This window comes from Triturus cristatus, chromosome 7, assembly GCF_964204655.1.
Source record: "Triturus cristatus chromosome 7, aTriCri1.1, whole genome shotgun sequence".
Taxonomy (NCBI): Eukaryota; Metazoa; Chordata; class Amphibia; order Caudata; family Salamandridae; genus Triturus; species Triturus cristatus.
The window spans coordinates 1,269,839,255-1,269,865,667 of NC_140590.1; the positions used below are offsets into that span (position 1 = coordinate 1,269,839,255).

At 45.6% G+C, this 26,413-nt stretch overlaps 1 protein-coding gene across 1 annotated transcript in view; it reads right to left on the reverse strand.

The window, feature by feature from the left end:
- LOC146811799 (uncharacterized) overlaps window positions 1-26,413 on the reverse strand; it is a 78,584-nt gene that overhangs the window by 18,206 nt on the left and 33,965 nt on the right. The window contains exons 4-5 of the mRNA XM_085618793.1: window positions 26,168-26,279; window positions 10,665-10,802 (exon numbers count right to left, since the gene is read on the reverse strand). Coding sequence (XP_085474919.1) covers window positions 10,665-10,802; window positions 26,168-26,279 — 250 coding nt within the window. The remainder of the gene's footprint in view (window positions 1-10,664; window positions 10,803-26,167; window positions 26,280-26,413) is intronic.

Genomic DNA, 26,413 nt, shown 5'->3' on the forward strand with positions numbered 1-26,413 from the left:
CTGTGAGAGATGTCCCATGGTTACCTCTTTGAAACTACATTGAGGCGGGGCTTTAGGGTAAAACATGCAACTTTGATGGGTGAGGGCCACCTTCCTTGGTGAGGAAAGCCCTCCAGTATAGAGCATTAGGTAGGGGAAAAGACTCCTTTTACTTCTTATCCTTTCTTATTATATAAGTGAATCTAGTACATCTTGTCATGGTATCTATGTGACGGATGCGGTCTTTGGGAGGATATACCAGTGATACCTACAAATATCTTGTGGCTCATGCTCCAGCTTCTATGCGTGGGTTCCAAGTTTTATGGTATTGACGGTTGAAGCTGACGAGGAAAAGATTGGTTGTTGGAGGCTGAATTCCATTCCTTGGAATAAAACCTACTTTCTCTCACAACTTCAAGGAAGACTGGATCACTTATTTCTGGAATAACACATCCCAAATTGGCGATGAAGGGAGAACTCTTTAGTTCTTTTGGACTTCAACTCCAGCAGTTTTTATTTTGCATACTAATTGTTGTACGCTTTGGACTATAATATGGTTAACTTCTAGAAGAAAGGTATGCTGTGCCTTCCATCATAATCTTCTCTTTTGTGAATTGATTTATTTTTCCTTGTATTTCCTATTACTTTTGTATATTTTCTATGGGGTTGAGTGAATATTTAATGCTTGCCTGGGATTTCCTCTCATCACAAAGAGGAGTAATTATATGTGGACTCTGATATTCTTCTTCCTTCCCATAGATTATTTCTTGAGGGATTAAAAAAAAAATAATAAAAAGGAAAAAGTTTACAGTTGCGCACTGGTGATCGTGAGGGCAATCATGTGCATCCAAACTTATCTGCTTCATGAGCTTCACCCATGCTTCGGTGCACGCCTTCCTTGCTGCAAGCATCTTCCTATGTGTACAACTACACGCACTCTCTCTGCTGCACCCAAGTTCATATGTCTCGTGCTCATGGCTCAGGTTTCTTCATTCAGATGCTCTGCTCCCAGCGTCTTCTCGTGATAGCGGTTACACATACTATCTTCTTGTCTGCATTCTGGTTAACATGTGGAACGTTGGATTGTCTGGCTCTACACCTGGGTTTTTGTCAGGTGCGGCTCCTTCATTAGACTGGAGAAGTGTCGCCCTAATAACAAAAATGCCGCCAGAAAAACCCAAGAGATGAGAAATAAAATGGTAATAATGTGAATCTATGACCATTTTATTTTTCACCAATCCGAGACCGAACTGAGTGTAAGGTCGTGGAGGGCCATTACCGCAACAGGGAGGAGTGGTGAGCTGTGCACTTAGGTTTAAAGTGCGAATGTCTCTCTGGCCAGCTGTCCTGCGACAGCCAGCCAGACATGTGCATTTTATTTTTTTATTTTTTTATTTTTTTAAAGAAACCTTTATTACACAATAAAATACATACAAGGGCCTACAACCACCGAGGCCGGCCGCTACAGTGCCCGAGGGCCCGCAATGAAACGCCACACATTCAAATAAACCAGAAGCGAAGCTCCCGGCAGTTCGTGAGCACATGCAACAGGCCGTGGCCATAGGCCAAGAGCAATCGGGAAAAACAGTTTCATTTTCTGTTAAATGCAAAACACACTCAAGGCAATGAGAGTCCGAAATAGCAGCGTGCGCTTCCCAGGACGGGGGACAACGTAGAGTATCAGAAGCAGTTCTTGACAGGAAGTGGCAGCGGGGGGCAACGGGAAGACAAAACCTGGAACACACTTCACACAATCCCGCAGAATGCGTGGCTAGGGGGACAAAGCAATATCGACCTCTAATGGCAGAGGCGGGGTGCAGATATGTCCACGATATGAATTCCATGGACCCCATACCTTCGTCCACTTCCCAGGCTTGCCTCTCGCCACATACACCGTCTTTTCCCTAAACATACACCAGTCCATATTCTCCTTCCATACCGCGATCGTGGGCGGCCTCGGGGAGCCCCACAGCTGTGCTATGTTATGCTTAGCCACCATGTACCCCAGAGTCACCCACTGCATCTGTGCCACATTATAGTCATTCGGTTCCCAGACATTCAACAAACACCTCCTAGCCTCCGGCGACAGAGCAACGTGCGTGACCTCCTCCATTACGGCGTGGATACCGTTCCAAAATCGCACAACCTCCGAACATTCCCATAGGATATGAAGAAAGGTACCTGACAGGCCACATCCACGCTTGCACATTCCATCCCTCGAGTAACCCATACGTAGCAAACCGGGCCCCGTAACATACACTCTATGGAGGATCTTCAGCTGTACGAATCGTAAGCTGGCCGGGATCGCCGGGAGGCCACCGCCGATACCCAGTCCTCATCGTTCAGTTCCAAGCCGTCGCCCGTCCATGCCTCCCGCAGACGGATCAGCAAGTCCGCGCGATCATTAATAAGTTTTTTGTAGATCAGAGAAATAGTGCTGTCGGGCACAAAGCCATCCAACACTCTATCCTCCAGCGGGGAGTATTCGGGGATAGCAGCAACGTCCGGAAAGACCGAACACAGCGCATGGTAGACCTGTGCATACCGGAATTACTCTCTATCATTTAATTTGTATTCAGTTTTAAGCATTTCAAACGTTTTGAAAGACCCCTTCGCCCAAAGATCACCCACCTTACATATACCAATCATATCCCATTTCTCAAAGCCTTTCGTTTTCCACAAACAACCCAGCCGCCCGGAGGCGTACAACGGCGTCGCCCGAGTCAAGCGATCCCTCCACCCCATCGCAGCATTTGCCGCATGCTACACACGTACCGCGACCTGCGTGGGTCCTGTCAACCGCGCATCCGGGGTCACCGAATACAGCGCCCTATTATAATCCCCACCCGGGAGCAGTAATTTATCCATCTCGAAGGCCGGATTTAAGGCAGGACCGTATATCCCGTGGTTCACCGCCGCCAACTAAGACGCCCAATAGTATCTTTTAATATCCGGGAGGGCGACCCCCCCATCGTACCAAGGGAGCGTCAACTTGGCGAGAGCGATCCGCGGCCGCCCGTCCCAAAACAGTTGGCGCTGAAGACCCTCCACCTCACGAAAATAACGGGCTGGCACGACATCTAGAGTGTTTTGCAAAGCGTACAAGAAGCGAGGTAGTGACATCATTTTAAACAATGCCGCCCGTCCGAGCGGCGAGAGCGGCAGTCGTTGCCACCTCGCGACGTCGGCCTTCAATCGCTGGAGGGGAGGGAGAAGGTTTCGCTCATAGCGGACCGCGGGATCCAGAGAGATAAAGATTCCCAAATATTTGAACCCCAGTGTAGCAATCTGGATAGGGCAATCCCGCGGTAGGAGGGGGGCCTCGCCCGAGAGGACGTAAACACATGACTTGGCCCAGTTGATAACCAGGCCAGAGTTGCGACCAAAGGAATTCAATACATCCACCAATACAATTAGCGACTGTCGGGGAGAGGTAAGATACAGAAGGATGTCATCCGCGTAAAGGGAGACACGGTCCTCGAACTCCGGCGTCCATCTAATACCCCGCAGCGACGGCTCCCAACGCAACCAAGCGGCAAGAGGCTCCAAAGAAAGTGCAAAAAGAAGGGGTGATAACGGACAACCCTGCCGCGTACCTCTCCCCAGTGCGAAGGGAGCCGACACCCTACCATTCACAGCAACCTGAGCCAATGGGTCAGTATACAGTAATTTTACCCAACCAATAAACTCAGGGCCGAACCCGAATTTCGCCAACACGGCCCAAATATACGGCCACTCCAAAGTGTCGAACGCCATAGTAGCATCTAAGGATGCCAAGATGGCCGGCTCACGTATAAACTCCGCTCTAGCAAGCACGCCGTGCAACTGCCTCAAATTCAGGGCGGTATTCCGATGGGGTATAAAACCGGACTGATCCTGATGAATCAGGTCGCCCACGACCCGAACCAGCCGATTAGCCAATACCTTAGCCAGGATTTTGGGTTCTGCGTTCAACAGCGAAATGGGCCTATAGGAGGCGCAGCGATCTCGCGGCTTCCCCTCTTTGTGTATCACAACTATAGTGGCGAGACGTTGGTCAGGGGGAAGGAAACCCGCCGCACGTGCCGCGAAAAACATGTCCCGAAGATACGGCGCTATCTTATCGGGACGCAACTTATATAGTTCAATGGGAAGACCATTGGGACCCACAGCCTTACCAGACGCGATCGAGCGAGTGGCCAAAGCGATCTCATCTGACGACAACTTCGCCTCCATCAGTGCTGCATCAGCCTCCGATAGGGTTGGCAGTGCGATGTCTCTAAGCAACAGATGAGAATCCTCCTCCGAACGCACAGAAACCGGAGAGTATACCCCGCGGAAGTAATCCGCGAAGCAGTCAACAATCTCCACGGGGTCAGTCACACGGACTCCATCCATTCTCTCCACCACGGGCACCACCCTGCTCGCTCTCTCCTTCTTCTCCAACCAAGCAATCAGCTTTCCGGCCTTATCCCCCACATCATACAGTCGTCCTTGCTGGTCTCTACTCATCCCTTTAGCGGCATCCGTGACTAACGCTCTATAATCTGATTGTTTGAGGCTGAGAACGTGCAATTTCTCGTCAGTGATCCTCCGCGCCAAGTCCTGCTCCATTTCAGCTATTTCAGTTTCCAGGCGAACCACCTCTGCTCTCCCGCACCTCTTAACATAGGAGATAAGTGACAAGGCCTGCCCTCTGACCACCGCTTTATAACCCTCCCATAGGGAGACAGCCGACGATACCGACCCCACATTATCGTGGAAGTAGTGATCGGTGGACTTGACCATCTCCGCGCGGATCTTAGGGTTACGCAAATACCAGGGGTTAATGGGCACTACTCTCCCCTCTGTCTCAGGGACAACCTTCAGTTGCAACCATACAGGGGAATGGTCAGAAATACCTCGGGCCAAATGACGCACCTCCCCAATCATCCCAGCTTGGTTCGCCGGCATGAGCATGTAATCGAGTCTCGAGAGACTCCCGTGGGCCCCCGAGTGAAAGGTGTACTGCGCCTGTCCCGGGTGCATCAATCTCCAGCAATCCACAAGCCCCAAAGTGTCCAGAAAGCCACCCAACCAGGCCTGAGCCCTAGGGAGATCCCTGGGGGGGCGACGGTCCTCCAACCCGGATACAACAGCGTTAAAGTCACCCCCCAACACCAGAACCCCCCCAGGGAGTCCCAGGACCAGACGCCCCAAATCAGCAAATGTAGCCGTCTGTAACCCCGGAGGCACATAAACAGCAACAAGCGAAACAGTCCTACCCTCCCATCTCCCCACCAGTGCCACATAACGGCCCCTATCATCGTGAAGCACCTCGTCCACCTCCAGTGGGAGAGAGGCCCTCACCAAAATGCCCACTCCCCTAGAGCCAGAAGTTAAACCAGAGTGAGCAGCAAGGCGATAGCCCCTCCTATTTAGGGCATGGAAGGAGTTCCCAATCAAATGTGTCTCCTGCAGGAAAACAATGTCGGGTGAAATCCGTTTAAAAAACTGCAACACCACCCCGCGCTTGATCCTGTCCCCCAATCCATTCACATTCCACGAAAGGATTCTCAATCCCCTACCCCCCACCCCACTCCCGTGCATGATACCCACATCCCGGAAAGCACAACCCGGACAAGTCAGCAGAGAACTTCACATTGCCTTGCGAAACAAACAAACAGTCCCCAACAACCCCCCTCCCCCACAATCCCCAAACCACAACTCCCCCCTCCCTGCACCCCTGCTTGAGCCCAAACAGCCCCCCCAACTCGCAGTGTGCCTGTCGCCCTAACATATACCACGAAAAGAACCCCAGAATGAGGAAAGGGCCCCAATAAGCTCCCCACAACCTCCAGGCATTTGAAGGGCATATTGTGTCTAACTAGCGTCCAGTGGAGCCAAGGTACAAAACGTCACCAGTCTAGTCCATCACCAGGAATCAAGTTCTAGTCCTGCTCCACCAAATCCTCTGCGCTCTCCACCATCCGAGTGTCTCGATCCTGTCCCCGAGACAGGGCATCCAACCAGTCTCCAACCGCCTCCGGCCGATCGAAGAAGTGTGAGCGACCCCGGAACTCAACCCGCAGCCTAGCCGCGAATAACATTGCGTATTTCAGCTCCATGTCCCTCAAGCGCCGTTTGACGCCCAAAAATCCCAGCCGTTGTTTTTGAACCGCTTGCGTGAAGTCCGGGTAAAAGCTGACATTAGAGTTCTCAAACTTCAAAGGTCCGGCCACCCTCGACGCCTGAAGGATAGCATCCCTATCCCGAAAGTTAAAGAGTCGGGCGATTATAGGCCGCGGGGGAGCACCCACTTTGGGCGCACCACCCGGAATCCTGTGGGCCCGTTCCACCGCAAAGAACCTGCTCAGTCCCTTGGGCGCGAGGCGATTGACCACCAGATCCTCAACAAAAAGATCAGCAGCAGATTCCTCCGATCTTTCCGGCACCCCAATCATACGAACATTGTTCCGTCTAGCCCTGCTTTCGGAGTCCTCAAGTCGACGATCCATCAGGTCACTGGCTAGCCGCAACCTACGGACCTCCGTCTGCAGGGCGGCCACATCCACAGTTAGGCTCGACGCCGCTTGAGTCAAGGAGTCGACCCGTTCGTTAGTTTTGGACAGGTCTGCCCTGACCAAATTCACATCGATCAGGACCGCGTCCAATTTATGAGCCAGGGTATCAAACCGCTGACCCACAGCAGCCTTCATCTTCTCAATGGCGCCCATGACGTCCTGCAAGGTCAATTCTGACGATGGGCCCGAGACCTCTTTGGACCTCTCAGGCGATTTATTCGAGCCACTAGGGGATCCCTTTGGCTGCGCATAACGATCCATGTTGTTGACCTGAGTATAGGCGCCCCTCCGGGTTGACTTAGGTTTCGACTTGTCTCCATCTAGTCTCGCCGCCATCGTCCGGAGGCCACCAAGGCCGGCACCCGCCAGCACCAGGGACAAGGACCAGGTAGTTGATTCAATGGAACACAGCAGTCGCAGACAGGAAGCCCGTGTATAGTCCGAAAGTCAGGCCAGACACTCCGCCATCCGCGCTCCTCTGAAACACCAAAGTCCCTCAGCCGGTATCAGAAAACAAACTTGAAAACGAAAGTGAAAGTGCGGGGTACGTGGCAGGTCAAGCCCAGCATGCCGCTGTTGTTCACTTCGTACCCGGGCACCTCACCAACTCGAGATCGGGACCAAGGCAATAGCAGGCCGCAAACTTCGGGGCGCAACCATTCGGGTTCCCGGCGTCCGATCTGAATTTGGAAAACGGGTGGCACCTCAGCGCAAGTTCATCAGCAAAAGCCCGTCAAATTAACCAGGATTTAGTCAGGATAGACGTGGGAGGTTGCGGAGGCCCTCGAGAGCCGTAAGCCTACGCGGCCATCTTGGTTGCGCGCTGACATGTGCATTTTGAACCTCTGTAGACCAGTTGTCATGGACAGCTAGGTTAGAGAAAGCACAGGCCTCCAATGCACTTGACAGCGCTGAGATAGGCCGCTCCCTCCAAACTTGGCGCTTCTTTAATGTTGGTTACTAGCATGAGAGCAGCACCAGGATTGGTTAGGGGAGTTGCCTGAAGCTCGTGCTGGTGTGAGCCGGACGTCATACGTGTCATGCAGCAACTTACAAGCAAGGTAAGTGAATATTTATTTTTATTTAGAGTCACAGACACCACAGACACCACCTCAAAATCTACCTCAGAGAGGACATTTACTGAGGCTAATGGCTAGTTCGATGAATCTTGAGGGCAACTTTTGGGTGGAGAAATCAGGGTCTGCTGGCAAGTTTATGCATCAGTGGGGCAGGCAAATAAGTGGTGGGTGGATGTGTGCATGCAGGCAAGGCGAGTGGCAAATAATAAAAAATAAAGTCACATACCTTGCCTGCTGCATGTCCGACATTCTCCTTGGTCCCTCTTCTGTCAAGCTTGGGCTCCAGCCTCAAGGAAAATTCCACTAACCAATCCTGGTGCTACTCTCACTAACATGAGAAAAGCGCCAGGATTGGATGGAGCATCATGGATGGATGCTCCTTCAGGCCCTTTAGGCCTGTGCTTGGTCTTCACCAAGCTGTCTAAGATAGCTGGTTGGAGAGTGTAAGACCGCCAGCCAAAGTGACATGCGCACTTTGGGGCATCCAGTCAGCCCTGGTTCAGCCTTCCTCTGCTGCCAGTTGGCAGCAGAGGAGGACACGTCCACATTTCTCCTGGCTTGAGGAAGGTTGGCTGCTGCTGTGCACTAAATTAGAAAAATAAAATGGCAATGAAATAATTTCATTGCCATTTTATTTTTCAAGTTTAGTGCTGCTGCAGTGAGCGGGGGGCGATAGTGGGCGGGGAGCGATGCTCCCCCACCCTCCTGAAGAAACAACAGCTGGGAGAAATGCTTAATGACTGAAGAATTAATAGCTAGTTATCGATCTGTTTGATGGTGAAGTTCTACAGCTAAAATACATATTGTTTTCTAGAGTACTTATCTGCATCTTACAAGTTACAACAATCGCATCACAAAATGGCAACCAACAACATGAAAAGGCATAGTAGTGCTTGGAAATGTTTTCCCATTGCAACAAGAAGCTATGATTTTCTTAACAGGCATGCTGCGTGATCTTAGTCAAATTCCTTTGCCTACCCGCCCAGGTAATTCATCCTAAAGCTTAGAGTGACCGCACTTCAAAGTGGTGAGTTGTCACAGAAACAGCAATGTGACAAAATATTGTCCAGCCTCAGGACTGGCACCACCCCAATGAAAACAAAACAAGAACATATCTGAATTCATCTCCAGAAGCATTCTGGGGGGCTACAAAATAGGCTTGGGTGGTGAACTCAGCTTCGTTCACAGAGTTTGTGGAGTTTTTTGCACTTTGTACTCCAAGATGTTTCCTCAATCCCACTCGTCAATGTTAAGTTGGCGAGCGTGAGCAGGGAAAATTCACACTAGACCACTTCCCAGTGAGATTTCGCAATGTGGATGGTTGCAGATGGTCGCTACCACTTGCGTTGAGAAACCTTCCATTCGCGTTGAGGAAGCTGCCGCTTCAGTAGAACTTCTACTGGAGTGACAGAAAGAAGCAGCACCCTCTTGCGCTGTGTGTGATGCCATTAGTGCTAATTTTACAGCACGGGTTAAACACCCGGCGCTATAAATCTGTATGAACGGTGCAAGGTAACGCACTCCGCTGCTTGAGGAACTCCGCATAGCATGGCGAATGTTTTTATGTCACTTCGCAAACTCTGCCCAGGCACCCTACAAAATTGCGGTACAGACACTGGACAGCAGTAGTGTTGAAGAAACCTTTGGATGGTCTTCATGCTCAGAGAAGGCTAGAAACGGTAACCATCCCCGTTGTTAATAACGCGCTACCAGGGCGATAAATTCCAGACATAGCCTGCAATAATATTATTATCGCTAAGCCCGGCCAGCGATAATTATCGCTGGCCGTTGATAATATGCCCCACAGTGAGTCATCCGTCCTCCAGTAGTTCACAGTGTCACAGGGGCTGTGGAAGGAGAGGCGGGGTTTCTCCTCAGCTCCTGCATCTCTCTTGGTGCTGCTGATGAAGAGACTTTGGCAAACCGGGCTATGAAGCTACATTATATTGTGTTTTAAAATGTTAAACCAGAATGTAGTGTTACTTGTTGAAGTTTTGAATGCCTTCTCCTATCTCTTTTTGTGAGATGTCAAGCGAAGGCGGCATTTAATTTTTTGTATATGCTTTTTCTATAAGAAATATCCCTATTGTCTCCATTTCTGACATTTGATTATAAAACTGGACTTGTTTATTCACGCACTGGCAGTGAAGGATGTCTTAAAAGTGAGTCTTTTATACACTTCTAGATTGTCACACATTTATCTCAAGTAGTACGTACCCTGACTACCCCCCATACTCTCAGCTCAGGAAGATGAACTACAACCCTAACAACATCTTTAATTACAAACTCAATTCCACCCAATTTCGTTTGTACTACTGAATGCTGACACCAACAATATTGTGGTACAAGAATATCAAAGGTAAGTGCATATTAGAGAAGTATAGATTTACCTTTCCAAATTCCACATCTACGTACCTTGAAAAAACATGTGACGCAAAGGTACATACATGTGGATTTAGGTATAGAAAATCTAGGTTTACTTACCTGTCAATATGTTATTTTTGATATTCTGTCCTCAATATTGTGTCCCATCGACACTGCTCATCAATATTCAGGGGTCACGCTCTCTATTTTCTTGTTTTTTTTGTAAAACTATTTTTTATTTGAAACAATACGCAACCAAAGACAGTGACAACCATCTCAATTGGCATAAGCTTACAAAAGACATGTATACATATCAAACATTTACTTTTCGACTTGTGATATACAAACAAATGCAGCTTCTTACTTTAACAAACACCCGCCCCCAATAGCCAGGACTCAACACAGTATTAGTATGTTCTCTCTGATGCATCCTCGTGTAGACAGGTATTCCTAACCGGCAGGCAGAGCATCCCTCTACTCTCGTTCCATCTCCCCCAGATCTTTGTCCATTTGTGCGGGCATCCTCTACACCTGTAAACCACCCTCTCACACTCTCTCATTTTAATCTCAGTTCCACCATTTTAAAAGATGGGCTATTTACCGGAGTTTCTTGGTTTCCATTATCCATTGTGCTCTTGTCCCACATCAAGCCTGGATTCTGGAATCCAGCACATCGGTTTCACCCTTCATATTGACTTACCTGTAGGCATTGGCGGTAGGCAGTTGGTGGTAGTTGCCAACTGCTACATTCCCCAAGCAGGCGTATCCAGAGGGTGGTATCATCTGATAAATGGTGACATCTTTTGCTGCTCCACTCCCTGTATCTTTCCATATAACTCTGGAAAAAGAAAAGCAATAACGTGAAAATGGAACACAAACTGATGTCCTTTTTTAGTAAAAGAAAATTAGTCGAACGTGCTAATAGTGTGTGAGCAGAAAGCTTTTTAGAAGTGGGATCTTACAGATAAGACACGACTTCATGATATAGAATTTCGGTTCCAAGATTTTATCAATTTGGTAAAAGGAAATTTTACCCAATCCAAATAGAGATTGCTCAGTGGCAGGGGCTTCATTTTTTTGTTGTAAATATCTTTATTGCATTTTGTCACATTAACACAAGGAAACAAGCAAGCAAGCCTCAGGCAACAGTTAACCGTGAGGACATAGGCAGGGCAGCAAAAAAGGATTAACAGTACTGTACAGGGAGACACAACGACACATGTCAGCAGTATTCACCCGTTACAGCCACACACATTAAAGCCTCAATGTCAGTGTGACACAGAGCACAGCCTTTGATATCCAGACCCTAGCATCCAAAACACTAACACAAGCTCCACATCACACTTTTCAGTACCCCATGAAAGTCCCTATTGCCAAAAGCACAACCAGTAGAAAAAGCCTCCAGGCTACGGTCATCAGACTTATTCTCCAATCTACAATGTTATAAATGGGGTCTCTAGTGTGCAGAGCTATGCACCCTTTTCAAGTAGGGACCACCACTCTAGTCATGGTAAGTCAGATAAACACTTTAACTTATCCTGTGCTCACCCTCTGGTAGCTTGGCACAGAGCAGGCAGTCTTAAGAGGCAATGTGTAATGAATTTGTCAACACACACACAGTAACACAATGAAAACACCACAAAAAGACTCCACTTAAATTTAGAAAAATAGAGTATTTATCTGAGTGGAGTTCCACTGAGTTTTTTTTTTTAACTCCGTGGAACTCCGCAGAGTGCCACTATGCGTGCTCCGCTCAGGGTTAGTCTTGTGCACGCAGAGTCTGAGCCATGGGGTTAATGATGCCAAATCTGAGGCGTATGCAGACTGAAGCTTGCTGCACACAAACATCCATCCTCATGTAGGCAGAGTCTGAGAGATGAGACCTGAGGCAGGCTATCTAAGATCTGCTGCACACAGCTATACCATGGACACAGGTGCAAAACTCCTGCACGCATACAGCATTGTGCACATCTACACTGTGCACACAGATACAAGCCTCCTGCATGCATACAGCATTGAGCACAGATACACTGTGCACGCAGACACAAGCCTCCAGTACACACACAACATCACATGGATGCAGACTTTGTGGTGCCCACTGCTACACAAAGAAGGAACCTTCAGTCTACATTACACAGACAGTAAGACCTGCTTCCAAAAGGCAGCGCAATGACTGCTGGACAATTTGAGGTCTGCTGCACACGAGGGCGAGAGCTGATGCCTGCAGTGCTCTGAGTCACGCAGAGATCGAGTGCACACCGAACTCAGCAGTCACTAGTCTGTCTGCAGTCTGTAAAGTTGTGTCACTAATTTAATTTACTTTTAGATGAGCGTGAGGGTGTAGTTCCTGATATTTCTATGTTTCCTTCGTCTTCATTGCTTGATTTTGCTTGCGAGAAAGAGTCACTCATAGTCGTTTAAATGTCACACATAATTACACTGAAATTATGAGTATGTCACACATAGAAATCGGAAATCTTGGTAGCTATGTGGATAATCCCTGCTCACTGTGAGAAGGGCCACCGGGTCGTAGAATACAGGATGTTATTGTTCCAGGGCATCAGCCAGGCCAGACTCTGCCTGCAGTGTCTCAAGTCCTGCAGGCTGCCCTAACAGCTTCTGCCTCCAGGTGCCTGTGGCCCCCAGACATTGGTCCCAGGCCCAGCCTGCCCTCGCTGTGATGTTAATTAATGTAAATTACATTTAAAATAATAGCGCATGACTCACCCATATGGGTATCTCGGCGCTGCAAGTATTTAACAATCCTGGTCCAGCTGAGCCACGCCCTGTGCAAGCAGCCCTCTACCAATGCGGCCCCAGAGATCTGCACATGGACACATGAAAGCTCCAGCCTCCTGCCCATAGCAGTGCACCATTACTCCTGAATGAGGCCCGAGCTGACCAAGGCCATCAAAATGACACAATCAGAGAGAGCAGCTTAGCGCGGTGGCAGTGAGTGCCAACTCACTCAGCAGCACAGACACAGCCAGTCTACAACACTACTACCTGCAGTTTGAGTGACCCTCATCCCAACAGCCTGGCTAAAGACTCCCTCTGGACCACCCTGGCACTGCAGGAGGACGCAAGTAAGAGCCAGAAGTGCACTAAAGTAGTGCAATGGGATGTCTGTGAGTGGTAGAGCGGGGGCACCATATTCTGTGCTGTTCAGTAGCACATATGGGGGATTTATGGGCCTTGGAAACAAAGTCGGATTGGGACGTCGGCCATTGGGCCAGTAGATGAGGAGTGTTTTTACCCTCAGTGCCTCGTCTGTAAACCCACCTGCCAGGAACACCTCATACAACCAAAGCTGCCATAGCCTTAGCAAGCTGTTAGCCTGCTCGGTCCACTCTCATGCACAGAACGAAGGTGGACCGCCCTGGTGGAGTACCCCATGTAAGCTATTTGCCTCCTCCAAACTAATCATGCGCTTGGACCTGTGCACCCTCCAGAGATGCCTGGAGCGACTCTATGTTTGAGGAGGTGTGGGGGGTAGGCAGAGGCGCAACTAGAGGCAAATTTCGGGGGGGGGCTGAGCAAAAATTTCGGGGGGGGGGCTGAACTTTAAGCAATAGGCAGAGTGGAGTTGCATGGGCTCTTAGAAGGGGTGAAACAACAGCAAGGCCTCATTAACATGCAAATGGTCTTTTAAAGACCTGTGAAGTGCTCGGGTGCGGCTGCTTTTTTGCCCGGGAAGGTGTCTCATCCCGGGCTGCCACACACGACGGGGGGGGGGGGGAGGGGGGGGGGGTTGGCGGGCTGAAGCCCTTTGAGTCCAATGGGTGTTGCACGCCTGGGGGTAGGAGGCGAGGTGGGATAAGCAGTTCTGTTGCACCTGTGCCCTAGGTGCTACTAACGTTAATTGGACAGTTAGAAGCCCCCGCGGGCATCAATGCCTTTTTGCATCACACCGGCTTCTTGGGTTTCAAGCAGCCCATAGGAGTGTAAAGGGTGAGGCCAGAGGTTTATGTGGGAAGGTACCAGTTGAAAACGGTAAAGGCCCCTACAAAGTATATGTATCCCCTTAATGTTGTAAGTAAACACACTTTTACAACAGTAAGCACAAGAATTCTAAAAGTGATGCAAGTCAGCCATGCCGTCCCATTTACATTTTACTCGTTGACTTCATGTTAGATGAAATATCCAGTCCTGTTTCCTGAGAGTATTTAATTTTTCTAGATGTGCTTTATCAATTTATTTTGGCATGCAGCTTGAGTCTTGTGCAGCGCATCATGTGAATTGCTCCTAAGCATTAGGGGTGAGGGGGTGTGGGGGTGAGGGTCAGATTGTGCACCAGTTGATGTTCAGGTGCTTTACAAAAATCCATACTTTGTGTCAAGGGAAGGTTACACAAGCCAGCCTGTGCAAAAAAAGAATAATATGCAAAACTGAAAAAAAGAGCTTGGATTTAAAAGCATCACTCTTGGCATACACTGGTTTTACACAATGTGTGCACTGCAGCGTGTGAACTGCTCACACCGAGTGGAGAAAGAAATGCACTACATAAATACTCATTGAAATGAGTTATCTCTTCTGCCTTAGGGTGCAATGTACAGTTCCATCGAGGTCAGGGTGCATCATCCATTTATGGGGTGGATGCAGGGATGTATGACGTTACAACGCATGCTGTTACAACGCATGCTGTTACAACGAAAGATTTACAACGCGAGTGCATTGACAACGCAGGACATTACAACGCAAGTCTTTACATCGACTTGCACTAGATGGCGTGATAACATTAAAAAAGTGTAATTTACTATTCCAACTCCAGTCCACGTAACAGTAGGGAAGGTGTTGGGATAGTAAACGACACTATTTTTAATGTTAGCACGCCATCTAGTGCAAGTCGATGTAAAGACTTGCGTTGTAATGTCCTGCGTTGTCAATGCACTCGCGCTGCAACAGTTTCGTTGTAATGGTAGTGCGTTGTAAAAGTTGCGTTGTAAAGGTTGTTCCCCGGATGCAGTAAGTGCAGGTGTGCATTTGGCAAAAGTGAATCAGGCCTTAGAACTGCCCATAAAGAGAGTTGAGGAAACACACATCAGCTCTGGAGAATGTCCCAGAAGAATGGTTCTGTCAGTCTGGAGGATGCAGGAGGCACACTCTTGTCACTGAGGACAATGCAAGAAGCACAGTCATGTCAGGAGGGAAGGCTGCGGAAAGAAACAGGTCTATTTGGTGCCAGTGAGCGTAGAGGGAGAATGACGGTGAAGAAGGGGCAGACCTGCTTTACTGAGGACTCCTATGTGTGAACTGGTATGATGTACTTCTGTTCAAACAAGCAGCCCTTTTTGCTTGAATTCTTCCCTTTGCAATTGTTGTTCTTGAAAACCTTACCTAAGTGACAGGCTCTACAAGTTTTAAAATACTGAATTCACCACATATGTTTCCAAAACTTAGCCCACTGACACATATCAATCAAGGTTTCATGATAGGTCATGATCCCCAAACATGGGCTGCTTTTTAAGGGTGTCCGGGCTCATTTTTTGTCCCAATCCAACCCTGCTTGGAAGTGCACTGGAAACCAGGTCCAAGGGAGTTGGTGGGGGGGGCAGCAGTGTGTCTGTGGCTGCAGGAGGCTCCAAGCCTGCTCAAGAATGTATCAGGACACCGTGTACCTGATCCTCCCACTGCAGGGCGGCTAGAAGGTTTATATAGGTCTTTCTACACATACCTCCTCCAATATGAACCATATGCGCAAAACTGTATTTTATGAGGATTAGCTATGAGTTACTGCTTTTTACTAGGTTAATGTTCTTCTAATTCTTGTGCTTTACAGCAGTTTTAATATCTTCTTAGAATTTCTCATTGCTCAAATTGGTGTACTTTCTGATATTTATGTGTCCCTCATCTACATTGCTTGATTTTGCTTACGAGAAAGTTTCACTCATAGGGCCCAATTCTGATGCGGTTAGGAAATCTTCCCGATCAAATCGGTTTGGAAATGGTTTCCGACTGACTTGGATCGGGAGAGTCTGACCGACCGAGCATGATGCTTCCAGATGCTTCCAGATACGATTTGGTTGGACTCCCATTGACTTCTACGGGAGCCTATGTTCTTAACCTCTATTAAACTAGACTCCATTAAAATATGCTCCACTGACACTCTAATCCATTAAACACACTACACTGTACAGCACTATACTCCACTATCTGCCATTCTGCGACACTAGTTCACTCTACTCCACTATACAACCCTCTACGCAACTCCGTCTATACACTAAATAGCACTTTACTCCACAAAATTCTATAACGCCTTTTTCTACTACTCTAGTACACTATATACTAACCTACTCTGCTCTGCGCCACTCTACTCACGATACACAACATCTTCTGCACTACTCCACTGTATTCCACACCAATACACAACACGCTGTACCATTCCACAAAACTATACTCCATTCTAACACTATACTCCACTGTATGACACTCTACTCCCTCCACAACACTTAACAACACTTTAAGATACTTCATAACACTACTTTTCACTTTTATCCACGCCAATGAACTCCACTATACGGCAAGACCTATTGGCATTGCCAATGCTTGTTTTTAAAGCGTCTTTCCTCTACTCGATGTGCTGTGGAGTGTTTTCATTGAGCCTACTGAAGTAAATGGACAGCGCCTCCTTCTGGCTGGGAGGCTCTCCTCACTCTTACTATCTTGGAGCTGCCTGCCAGCTGTCATCTGCGCTGACAGGCACAGCTTGTATGCGATTTAAAACCTAACGTTTGCGAGCGCAGCACCACGGAGTTCTTAGAGTTGATCGGCTCCGCTTTCATTTTTAGCAGACTCCTGCTTTCGTTGCAGCTGTCTGCTGGATGTTATTTCTGCTCTGCCTCCAGTCTTTGTAACATATTGCTGATCTTCTTGGGGCATATACAAACAGCTTTAAGATTATTCTCCAGCGGTTCCCCGAGGTAAACATCACCGCCTGTTTTCTCACACAGAAGCGCCTGTCAGCTGTTTTCCTCTGCTCAGGTTCACGGCGCAGCCCGTTTCCTTACACGTAGCGGCCTATGAGCTGTTTCCATCACTTTCGCTGCGCAGCCGGTTTCCTCACATGGAGTTTCCTGTCAGCTGTTTCCTTTGCTCACGCTCACCACGCAGCCGGATCCTCACACGTAGCTGCCTCTCTGTTGTTCATGCTTACATTATCATCGTTAGACGATAGCTCTGTGGGGTGCCTTTCTTTAGCTGATGGCCACAGCTTCATCTACATAGCGTTGGTTTCCTGCTGTGAGAAACCATTACACGATCTCATTAAATTAATTATCTCTGTGTGTGCCTTTCTTCGTTGATGGGCACAGCTTCCTTTTTTTTCCAAAACCTTTGGTTCTTGTGGTGAGCAACCTCTACGCTCCATTAATTCACTGACTCTGTGTGCTGCTGCATTTACTCTAATTACACAGTGTGGTGCCTTCCTTCCCTGATAGGCACAGCTCCATTTTCACATCAGTTTTTTTCCAAAAAGGTCCATTTCTGCTGTAAGGAATCAGTAATTTTTTAACATTTGTGGTGCCTTTCTTTCGCTAACAGGCACAGTTTTTCAACTATTTAAGTGTGTGGTGCAGACGATAGCTCTGTGGGGTACCTTCCTTCACTGATAGGCACAGCTTCAATTACACAATTGTCGATTCTTGCTGTGGGGAATCTTTCAGCCCCAGAAATGTAATTAACATTGTGGTGTTTTTCTTTTGCTTACAGGCACAGTTTGTATTTCCTGTCCATTGGTCAATTTAAATTCTCTCAGTTGTCTTCTCTTACCCATTTTCCCTATTTTTGTGTTCATTAACAGCTGTGATGAATATGAGCTAACCTCCTCCATTTTGTAACGAAGAAGGAGAACCAGAAATTCCATGGGATGGATGCATGAATATTTTGCATTCCTATTTAATTGCTATAGGGGGAGAGAATTTTTCCTCAATTAGAAAACAACATATTTTATTGCATAATTTGGGAATTCAGGGCACAAAGGTGTATGAGGATTTATCTGACAATATTGAAGGGAAGGAAGGTGGATATAAAGATTTATTTACTACTACAGTAAGGAAGTTGGGTGCTCATTTCAAGGAAAGAATGAATGTCATTTTTGAAAGACATACATTTTTCAATAGAGTCCGGGGAAAGAATGAAAAAGTTACCTCCTATATAGTGACACCTAGAGGTTTATCTGCTACATATGAATTTGGAGTTTTAACAGATTCCCTAATTAGAGATCAGTTAGTCCATTGCACTAATGATCACAAGGTCCAAGAGAAACTTCTGACTAATAATCCTAACTTGGAGGAAGCTATTCATAATGCTAAGAGAATTGAACATACTGCATTTTGTGTGAAAGAGAAGAAAATCAGTAAAGGTAGTGAAAGGGATGAGAAAGAAGTTGGCATTATAGGAGATTGTGAACAGGTGTTAGAAGTGCAAGAGGGTAAGTCTAAGTTTAAAAATGATAATGTGAAGTGTTATTGATGTAGAAATCCAAATCATCTTCCTAATAACTTAAAATGCCCGGCTAGAAGTGTAACCTGTAGGAAGTGCAAAAAGACAGGACATTATGCTGAAATGTACAAAGCAATTACTACAAATAGCGGAGTACATATGGTCCATACTGAAGACATCTCAGAGAATAAAGATGGTAATAAGTTTATTTCCAAGTTCATGATTCTGAGCAGGATGACAAAGTCAAGTGTCCCTCATGTGAAATACAGTTAGATGGGAAATCTGTCACGGCTTATGCTGACTATTGGTCGCCTTAGACATTGATTAACCACAGCATATTTAATGATGTTTTTAGAGAAGAGGAATATGTCCTAGGAAAACCTGCCATATATCCAGGAGGGTATAACAAAGACCCTATTCCTTTGAAGGCAAAGGTAAAACTAAGAATTTCATTCAAAGATAGACATACTATAGGCAAAGTATACATTACAGAAAAAGGATGCAACTTATTAAGTTTGAAACATCAAAGAGATCTTGGGATCAAGTTAGATCCCAACAATGAGGAGCAAGTTCTTCTGGTAGATCTGACCTTTGTAGGTATGGACATATGTGAAGAATTTCCGGATGTATTTAAAGAGGAAATTGGTTTGCTTAAAAATTACATACATAAAATCAAACTTAAGTCCGATGTTGTTCCCATAGTACATAAAACATGTTCCATACCTTTACTTATGCAGGAGCCATTAAAGGAAGAGCTTAAGAAATTACAGGAACAAAGTATAATTGAACCAGTAGAGAGATCTGAATGGTTGCCACCCATTGTTATTACATCAAAAAAAGAAGGAAATAGCATTTGCATGTTTGTGGATTTGAGGAGTCTCAATGCCAGCATATGGATTGACAGGCACCCTCTTCCAAAAATAAATGAAATTCTGAGTGTGATACATGATGCTAAATATTTTTCTGTGCTGGATCTTTACTCCTATCATCAGGTTGCTCTGCACCGTGATTCTCAGATCCTCACCGCTTTTACCACTCCTTTCGGACATTATACATTTTTGAGAATGCCATTTGGCCTTGCATCAGCTGCATCAGCTCTCCAGAGGATAATGCAGCATGTTCTGGAGGGAGTGGATAAAACAGTTTGCTTCCAAGATGACATCCTCATATATGGTGCAAGTGAGGAGGAACACAATTGTAATTTAAGGGAAGTATTGGATAAACTAAGATGTGCTGGTCTTACCCTAAAGAAGACATTTGTTTTAATTGAGGTAGCGTCAGTTGAGTTTTTAGATCACACTCTGTCTAATGAGGGGATCAAGCCAAAAATGGTTTTGATTGAGTCAGTTTCGAAGGCGCCTATTCCCCCTAATAGAGACGAAGTCAACTCTTTTTTGGGGTTGGCTGAATAAATGTCTAAGTTTATAAAGACTTTTTCAACCCATGAGAGATTTATGAAAGAAAAACACCAATTTTGTTTGGTTGCCTAATCATACACTAAATTTTAATGACATAAAGAAAGTCATTATTTCAGCACCCTTTATTACAAATGTTGACAGCAAAAGGGAAATTATACTTACCACTGATGCAAGTAATAAGGGTTTGGAAGCTACTCTTTCCCAAGTTGTTGGTGGAACAGAGAGAATTATTGCATTTGCTTCTAGGACTCTTAAGGTAGCGGTAGTGAACTATTCAACAATAGAAAAGAAAGCGTTGTTGTGTTTCTGGGCCATCACTCATTTTAAGTACTTTGTATGGGGTTTACTGTTTGTTGAGGGGAAGGAAACAAGGTTCAAAACTTTCCCCTAACTGGCTTTTTGAAAATAATTCTTTCCAGATGGCAAAACATGATATCAAGGAAAAAATTGTCAAACATCAAAGTAGATATAAAAGGAAGTATGACACCAGATGGGGTGCCAAAGAACAAAAATGTAAGTAGGACAATGGGTCTGGGTAAAGAAACCCAATACTAGTTATAAAAAAATACAAAAAATACTACGATCCAGGGAAGATAAAATAAAAATAAGAAAAATGTAGTAGTGTTTTGAAATTGACAATTGTAGAGCATGGACAAACTTGTTCCACACAATGGTCTACAGGGAAATTTTGTAAGATAAAAGATGGAGAGAACCAAACTGAGTTGGACGATTCAAGGCAAAGCACGAGATTGGGGAAAGTGCCTAATTGGCAACAGGACTATGAAATGAAATACATTTTCACACTGTGCTCTTGTACGCAATTGTGTATGCTTCTCCTACATTTCTTCTACTATTTTGTTTTGTTCTTTCTGCTTGCAAGATAAGTAGATGTGTTGTAATTTCTGTATATTTATATATATATTTACTTCTTTATTTAGCTTTATCAGTAAATTGGTAGTTGGTATTTCCCAGCTGTTTTCCCCCACCTTTGTATCATAGTTCCCTGCCCCATGGAACGTCTAGAACCCAAGGGAGTACAGGTTAGAATGTTGAGGATCTTGTGAGGTTTTGAGACCGTGTAGTTGAGCTGTTGAAAACACCTGTTTATGATCATAGATCGTCTTACCTACTTCGTATCCTGGAGTTTTTCGGATTTTATCTCAACATCTTATTTATTATAAACGTTCAAAACCATTGGTACTGTATGATGACTTCCGCGTCCTCTATACTAAAGAAGATTCCAAGTATGAACTCTACCATGTTTTTTTAAGTTTGGGATTTTGCAATGTGCTATCCAGTGTTCGAATATACAACCTATTGAAACTGGTCCCGGTTTTCCTCAATATATAACAGCCAAACAATTGTATTATACAACATACATGCAGATTCACAGAGTGTAATCTATTTATTACCATTCCAGAGTGTGGGCACTCAGGAGACAGAAGTAATTGTTACATGCAGTCTGTGTGGCAGTAAAAAGCGATTTCTCCTGTCAATGTGTCAATGTTGCAAATAAAAGTGTGAACGTGTATTTATTAGTACAGTTGCTCCAAATAATGTGTAATTGGGACACAGTTATTTTCACTGCTCAAACACAAACCGTGTTACTTCCATGTTGTGTTCATATTGTGTTTATATTCAGTGGTTGGCATTATGCTGGAGAGCAAAGCACTTGCCGTACACATTATGCATTTTTCCCCTTGTAAAAAAAAGAAAATCCTAGATTGTATAGAAACTGAACACTTTGATTTTGGTCCAACCATATTGTCATATAACATAACTAATTTGTTTCCTTTGCACGCTACATCAACATATAAAACTTTAGATTAGATTCCTCTGTAGCTGAGCCTGGAAACTAATGTTTTACAAACCTCTGAATTATCAAACACTGGCACAAGAAGAAATTTGAAGGAACCATTGCATGTCTGTGCAAATTAACCCTAGGAGACACATGGATTAGTATGTTATTCCTTTGACCTAGCTGACCTCATCAAGACTCTATTGGTGGGGATCAATAAAAGAACTAACATATAGTAATGTGCCATGCATTCCAGTATAAAAGATAGGCCTCTAGATGTAATGGAGTAAATTTACAATGCAACTAACAATATTGAGCTTGACGTAGTAAATTAATGTGGCTTTCCAGCATTTCTTTGTTGATCCAAACAAATGTAAAATAAACAATTCAGACAGAGCTCAGAGTCATGTGAGCATCATGGTAACTGATGAAATAGAGCACGAAATCCATTATTAACAAGGTAATGTTGAAAATAAGGCAAGAATCACATAAACAAAATGTGCTTACCCACTGATGCTAGTGGTATAAAGCTGATTCTTTGTGTTTTTAAACTACTTGGCAGTAGACGACATTGGCTTGCAAACTGACTGTTCCAAGCTGTTTGTTTCACAGAGGTCTACCCAGCTACATAATGACCTCGCTAGTCTTGCGTTAGACCTGAAAGCCTTAGGATGATCTTCCTCCAAACCTTTTGCCTTCCTCCTCCACTTTTCTGACCTTGTTTTTGCTATTATTAAAACTCTGTGCACTTTACTACTCATAAACAGTGCTCAAGTGCTTGTGCTTTCTCACCTAAACATGTTATTATTGGCCCATACCAAATTGGCATATTTAATATACTTACAAACAGTGCTTAGTTTGTAAAAAGCATAAGTGTCAGGGCTCTAGTCAGGAGGCCACTGCAGCTTGCTCCACATACTGCTCCTGCCATGCTGCCAATGATAGTAACAACACAAGTACTAACCATCACACTTCTACAAGTGTAACAGTTCAGATTAGTTCAGGCCCCCAAAGTTATAGAATTGGCTCCATGGTAGGTAATAGTAATTTCTAATGTATATTGAATTAATAATTAGCTGTTTTTGTGGTTATCTCTAAATTAGCCAGACAGCTCCGCCTTGTGGCAGACTGTAAAAAGCACTGGTGGCAAACACTGGAAACCACACGCTTAAATTAAGCCATGCTTATAGGTCCCTCGTAAAGTGCACCACATGTGCCCAGGACCTGTAAAGTAAATGCTACAAGTGGGCCTGCAGCACAGCTTGTGCCCTCCACTAAAATAGCACTTGAACCATGTCTTGGGCCTGCCATTGCTGAGCGTGTTTGTGCAGTTGCCAGTTCCACATCTACCAGGCAAAACGAACCTTTGACCAGGCCCAAACCTTCCCTTCTTCTACATATAAGTCACCCCTAAGGTAGGACCTGGACAGATTAGGGCAGGGTGCACTGGATTTAAAAGGCAAGCCATGTACTTTTACGTAGTACATGTCCTGGTAGGTGAAAACCCTCAAATGTGTTTACCTGTACTGTAAGGCCTCTCTCTCTCATAGTATAACAATAGGATAACCTTATCACATTTTACAAGTGTCAATTCCAATCGAGAAGAGATAGATCCTTCAAATCTGGTGTCCCTGAAATCACAATTCAAAATCAAAACTTACGTTGAAGACAAATTTTAAAGTGCAGTTCTAAAAATGCCACTTTTAGAAAGTTGAATACAAAAAGAGGAACCTGGCTTCATTTGGCGTTATACTCTTATTATTTTTGAGCAACAAACAGACCACTATCTTTTCTGTTTCAATTGATTTTTTAATAATCCATTCCTTTCTTTGCAATTGTTTGTATTTTACCAAACAGATTTTAGTTGATTGAGAAGTAAAGAGACACACATTTTTCAAATTAACATACAAAACATGAAAAATACTTATGATGATTTACAGTGCATGAAATACTTATATACAAACACATGTATAGACAACAACATTGGACTTTTGCATCATAACATCAGAAACTAGAATACTCTTATCGCTATCTTGTTTTTGGGGCCAAACATGTGCCAAACAAGGGAAAATGTTTAGAGTGTGTGCGTGGGGCATACGATTCAATGCAAATCCCTCACGTCACAACAAGTTTACTCAAATTCCTCCGTGTTGAAAAAAGTGCCCTTTACTTCTCATGCAACTAAAATATTTTTGGTAAAATACAAACAATTGCAAAGAAAGGAATGGTTTAATAAAAAATCCATTTAAACAGAAAAGATATTGGTCTGTTTGTTGCTCAAAAATAATAAGAGCATAATGTCAAACGGAGCCAGGTTCCTCTTTTTGTATTCAATTTAGTACGGCCCTACCTGGTTCTGGTCCTTTGGGCCTATCCCCTCCCCCAGTTTTTGTACTTTTAGAAAGTTGGCATTTTCTCGATTTAGCCATTTGGTGCCTTTAGCCTGCCTCTGCTCACATGACTGGGTTCAATTGGCAGTTGGGCTGTGTGTATTCCTCCTAGACAGCCACACCCAATGGGAGCTTAGATGTGCCACAATTGGCTATCTCTGGCATGATGGGAGGTAGGAGCTGGGCACAGCCTCACTTACACCTGAATAGGCTGTGTTCTGTCCACACACAAAGGGCTGCATACCCCCTGTATTAAGTCAGGGCAGAAAGGGAGAACCTCTGCGCACTTTAAAGGTATGTCTTTAAAGCCTCCCCCACTTCAAAGGCACCACTGGGTATAAGTACTAGACCTCAGACACCACCACTTCAGTACACGTCTGGACCTGTAGTTACTCTGCCAGGAAGAAGGGCTGTTGTGTTGTGGAAAGACTGCCACTCTGCTGGACTCCAGCTTTGCTGTACTGATCTGGTACCCTCTTGCCTGGGTGAGAAGTACTGGACCTGCATCTCTTGATCCAAGAACCCAGAAGGGCTCTAAGGGCTAGTTGGCTGGCTGCCTTATCAGAAGCCTCAGGGACATAACAGGTATCCAAACACCTGCACCTGGACTCTGCCAGCTGTGAGTCTACCCTGCCAGGTGGTGCCACCCCAGTCCCAGACCCTTGGAAGTGGGCTTAAGGTGCTTCCCAGTGGAACTGATGCATCTTCTCTGCTGAGAGGCACATCCTTGAGCGGAACCAATGCATCTCCTCAACTGAGTGACACATCCATGAGCAGAACCGATGAATCTCTGATGCTGCGTGGATTGACCCTTCGCAAAAGACTTTGCATCTCAACCACCTCCTGCATGTTGGGACCGACACATAGGCTTGGAACTACTGCTGCGCAACACTTTCATCAGTGCAAGCTCCTTGCATCTCTCATTGACGGCAGCCTCGACGATGATGCTTAAATTCCGCATCCCAGCTTCACCGCTCATTGGAACCGACACATGACCTCTGCTGCGTCTCGCATCCTCGACACTGTACTTTGCATCGCAAGCCCCGTCAACGGGATCCTTGATATCAACGCAATAGGACTTTGCACCGCAGCCTCGTTGCATTTCAGAACCGACGCATCCCCTCGGCTGTACGACGCATCTTCGACACAGACCCATGCAACACTCCGCAACCAGAATTTAGGATACTATGTTCAGCGGGCCTAACTAGTTCCCTATGGCTGACCCGTGCTTCATCGCAGTCAGCCTAAACATATGTCTTTGTCCTAGTCTGATGCAACCAGATATCCCCAATAGCACTTTGTGCTTTTTGGTGCTAGTTTTCACCATAAACTTCAAAAATCAACATAAATCGGTTCTACTAATTGGATTTTTGTCATTTTGGTTTTTTTTCATTTATTAAGATCTGAGCTTTTTGTCTAACCTGGTGTGGAATAATTTTGTGTGGTGTTTTTACTGTTTTAATGTTTAAAGTGTTGCACACATACTTTACACACAGCCTCTAAGTTTCGCCTGACTGCTCTGTGCCAAGCTACCAGAGGGTGAGCCCAAGTTTAGCGTTTGCCTGCCACTTACCCTGACTAGGATAGTGCTTGCTGCTTGACCAGGGCTTACACCCCAGTCAACCAACAACCCCCAATTTCTAACACCCCTGGTTGAAAGATGGAGTACAGCATGTTTCCATGAAGAAAATAATACGCAGAGACACACAGTCACCATTCTTCGTGCTTGCCATTGCCTTGTTTATGCGGGTGGTTGCAGGTGTTAGCACTGGAACACTTTTTCAAACCGGGGCTTAATCAGAATTTGAGCCAGAGCTTGAGAGGGGAAAGAGAGTAAAAGAAGAAATGAGGAGAAAGAGAAAGATAAGAAAACTGGCAATGGGAGAAAGCAGGGATGAAATGTGAGATTAGAGACATGAAGTGAATGGCGTTGGAAGAAAGAGCCATGAGACAGGTTCAAGACAAGCGGGCTTGGTATTCAGCAACCTCGGCATTCGTAAGGCAGCATCTGCGGATGGCGCTTTGGAACCTCACTTTTTTCTGGTTTCACAACTTAAGTGCGGGTGCACACTTGACAACATCTTAACTTTTTTGGGACCAAAGTTCACTGCATGTAAAGTCTAATTTTTGGTGTTCTGAAGGAAAAAAGGGGTTATACCTGAAACTGGAAGGTGGTGTGACCATCCCATTCCCAACATCCTTCACTACGACGGCAGCGTTTGGAGGAGGCGAATGGTTGTTCACGGCAGTGTCACCAACAGGATAGAAACCTAGAACGGTGAAACAGGAGGGACATGGTTAGCAGAAGCACAAATTACTAGACTGAATTTAAGCTCAGAAAGAGGTAAGGTAAAACTATGGCTCTTGCAGTGTGCCTGTAAAATAGAGGAATAACCTGGATTCG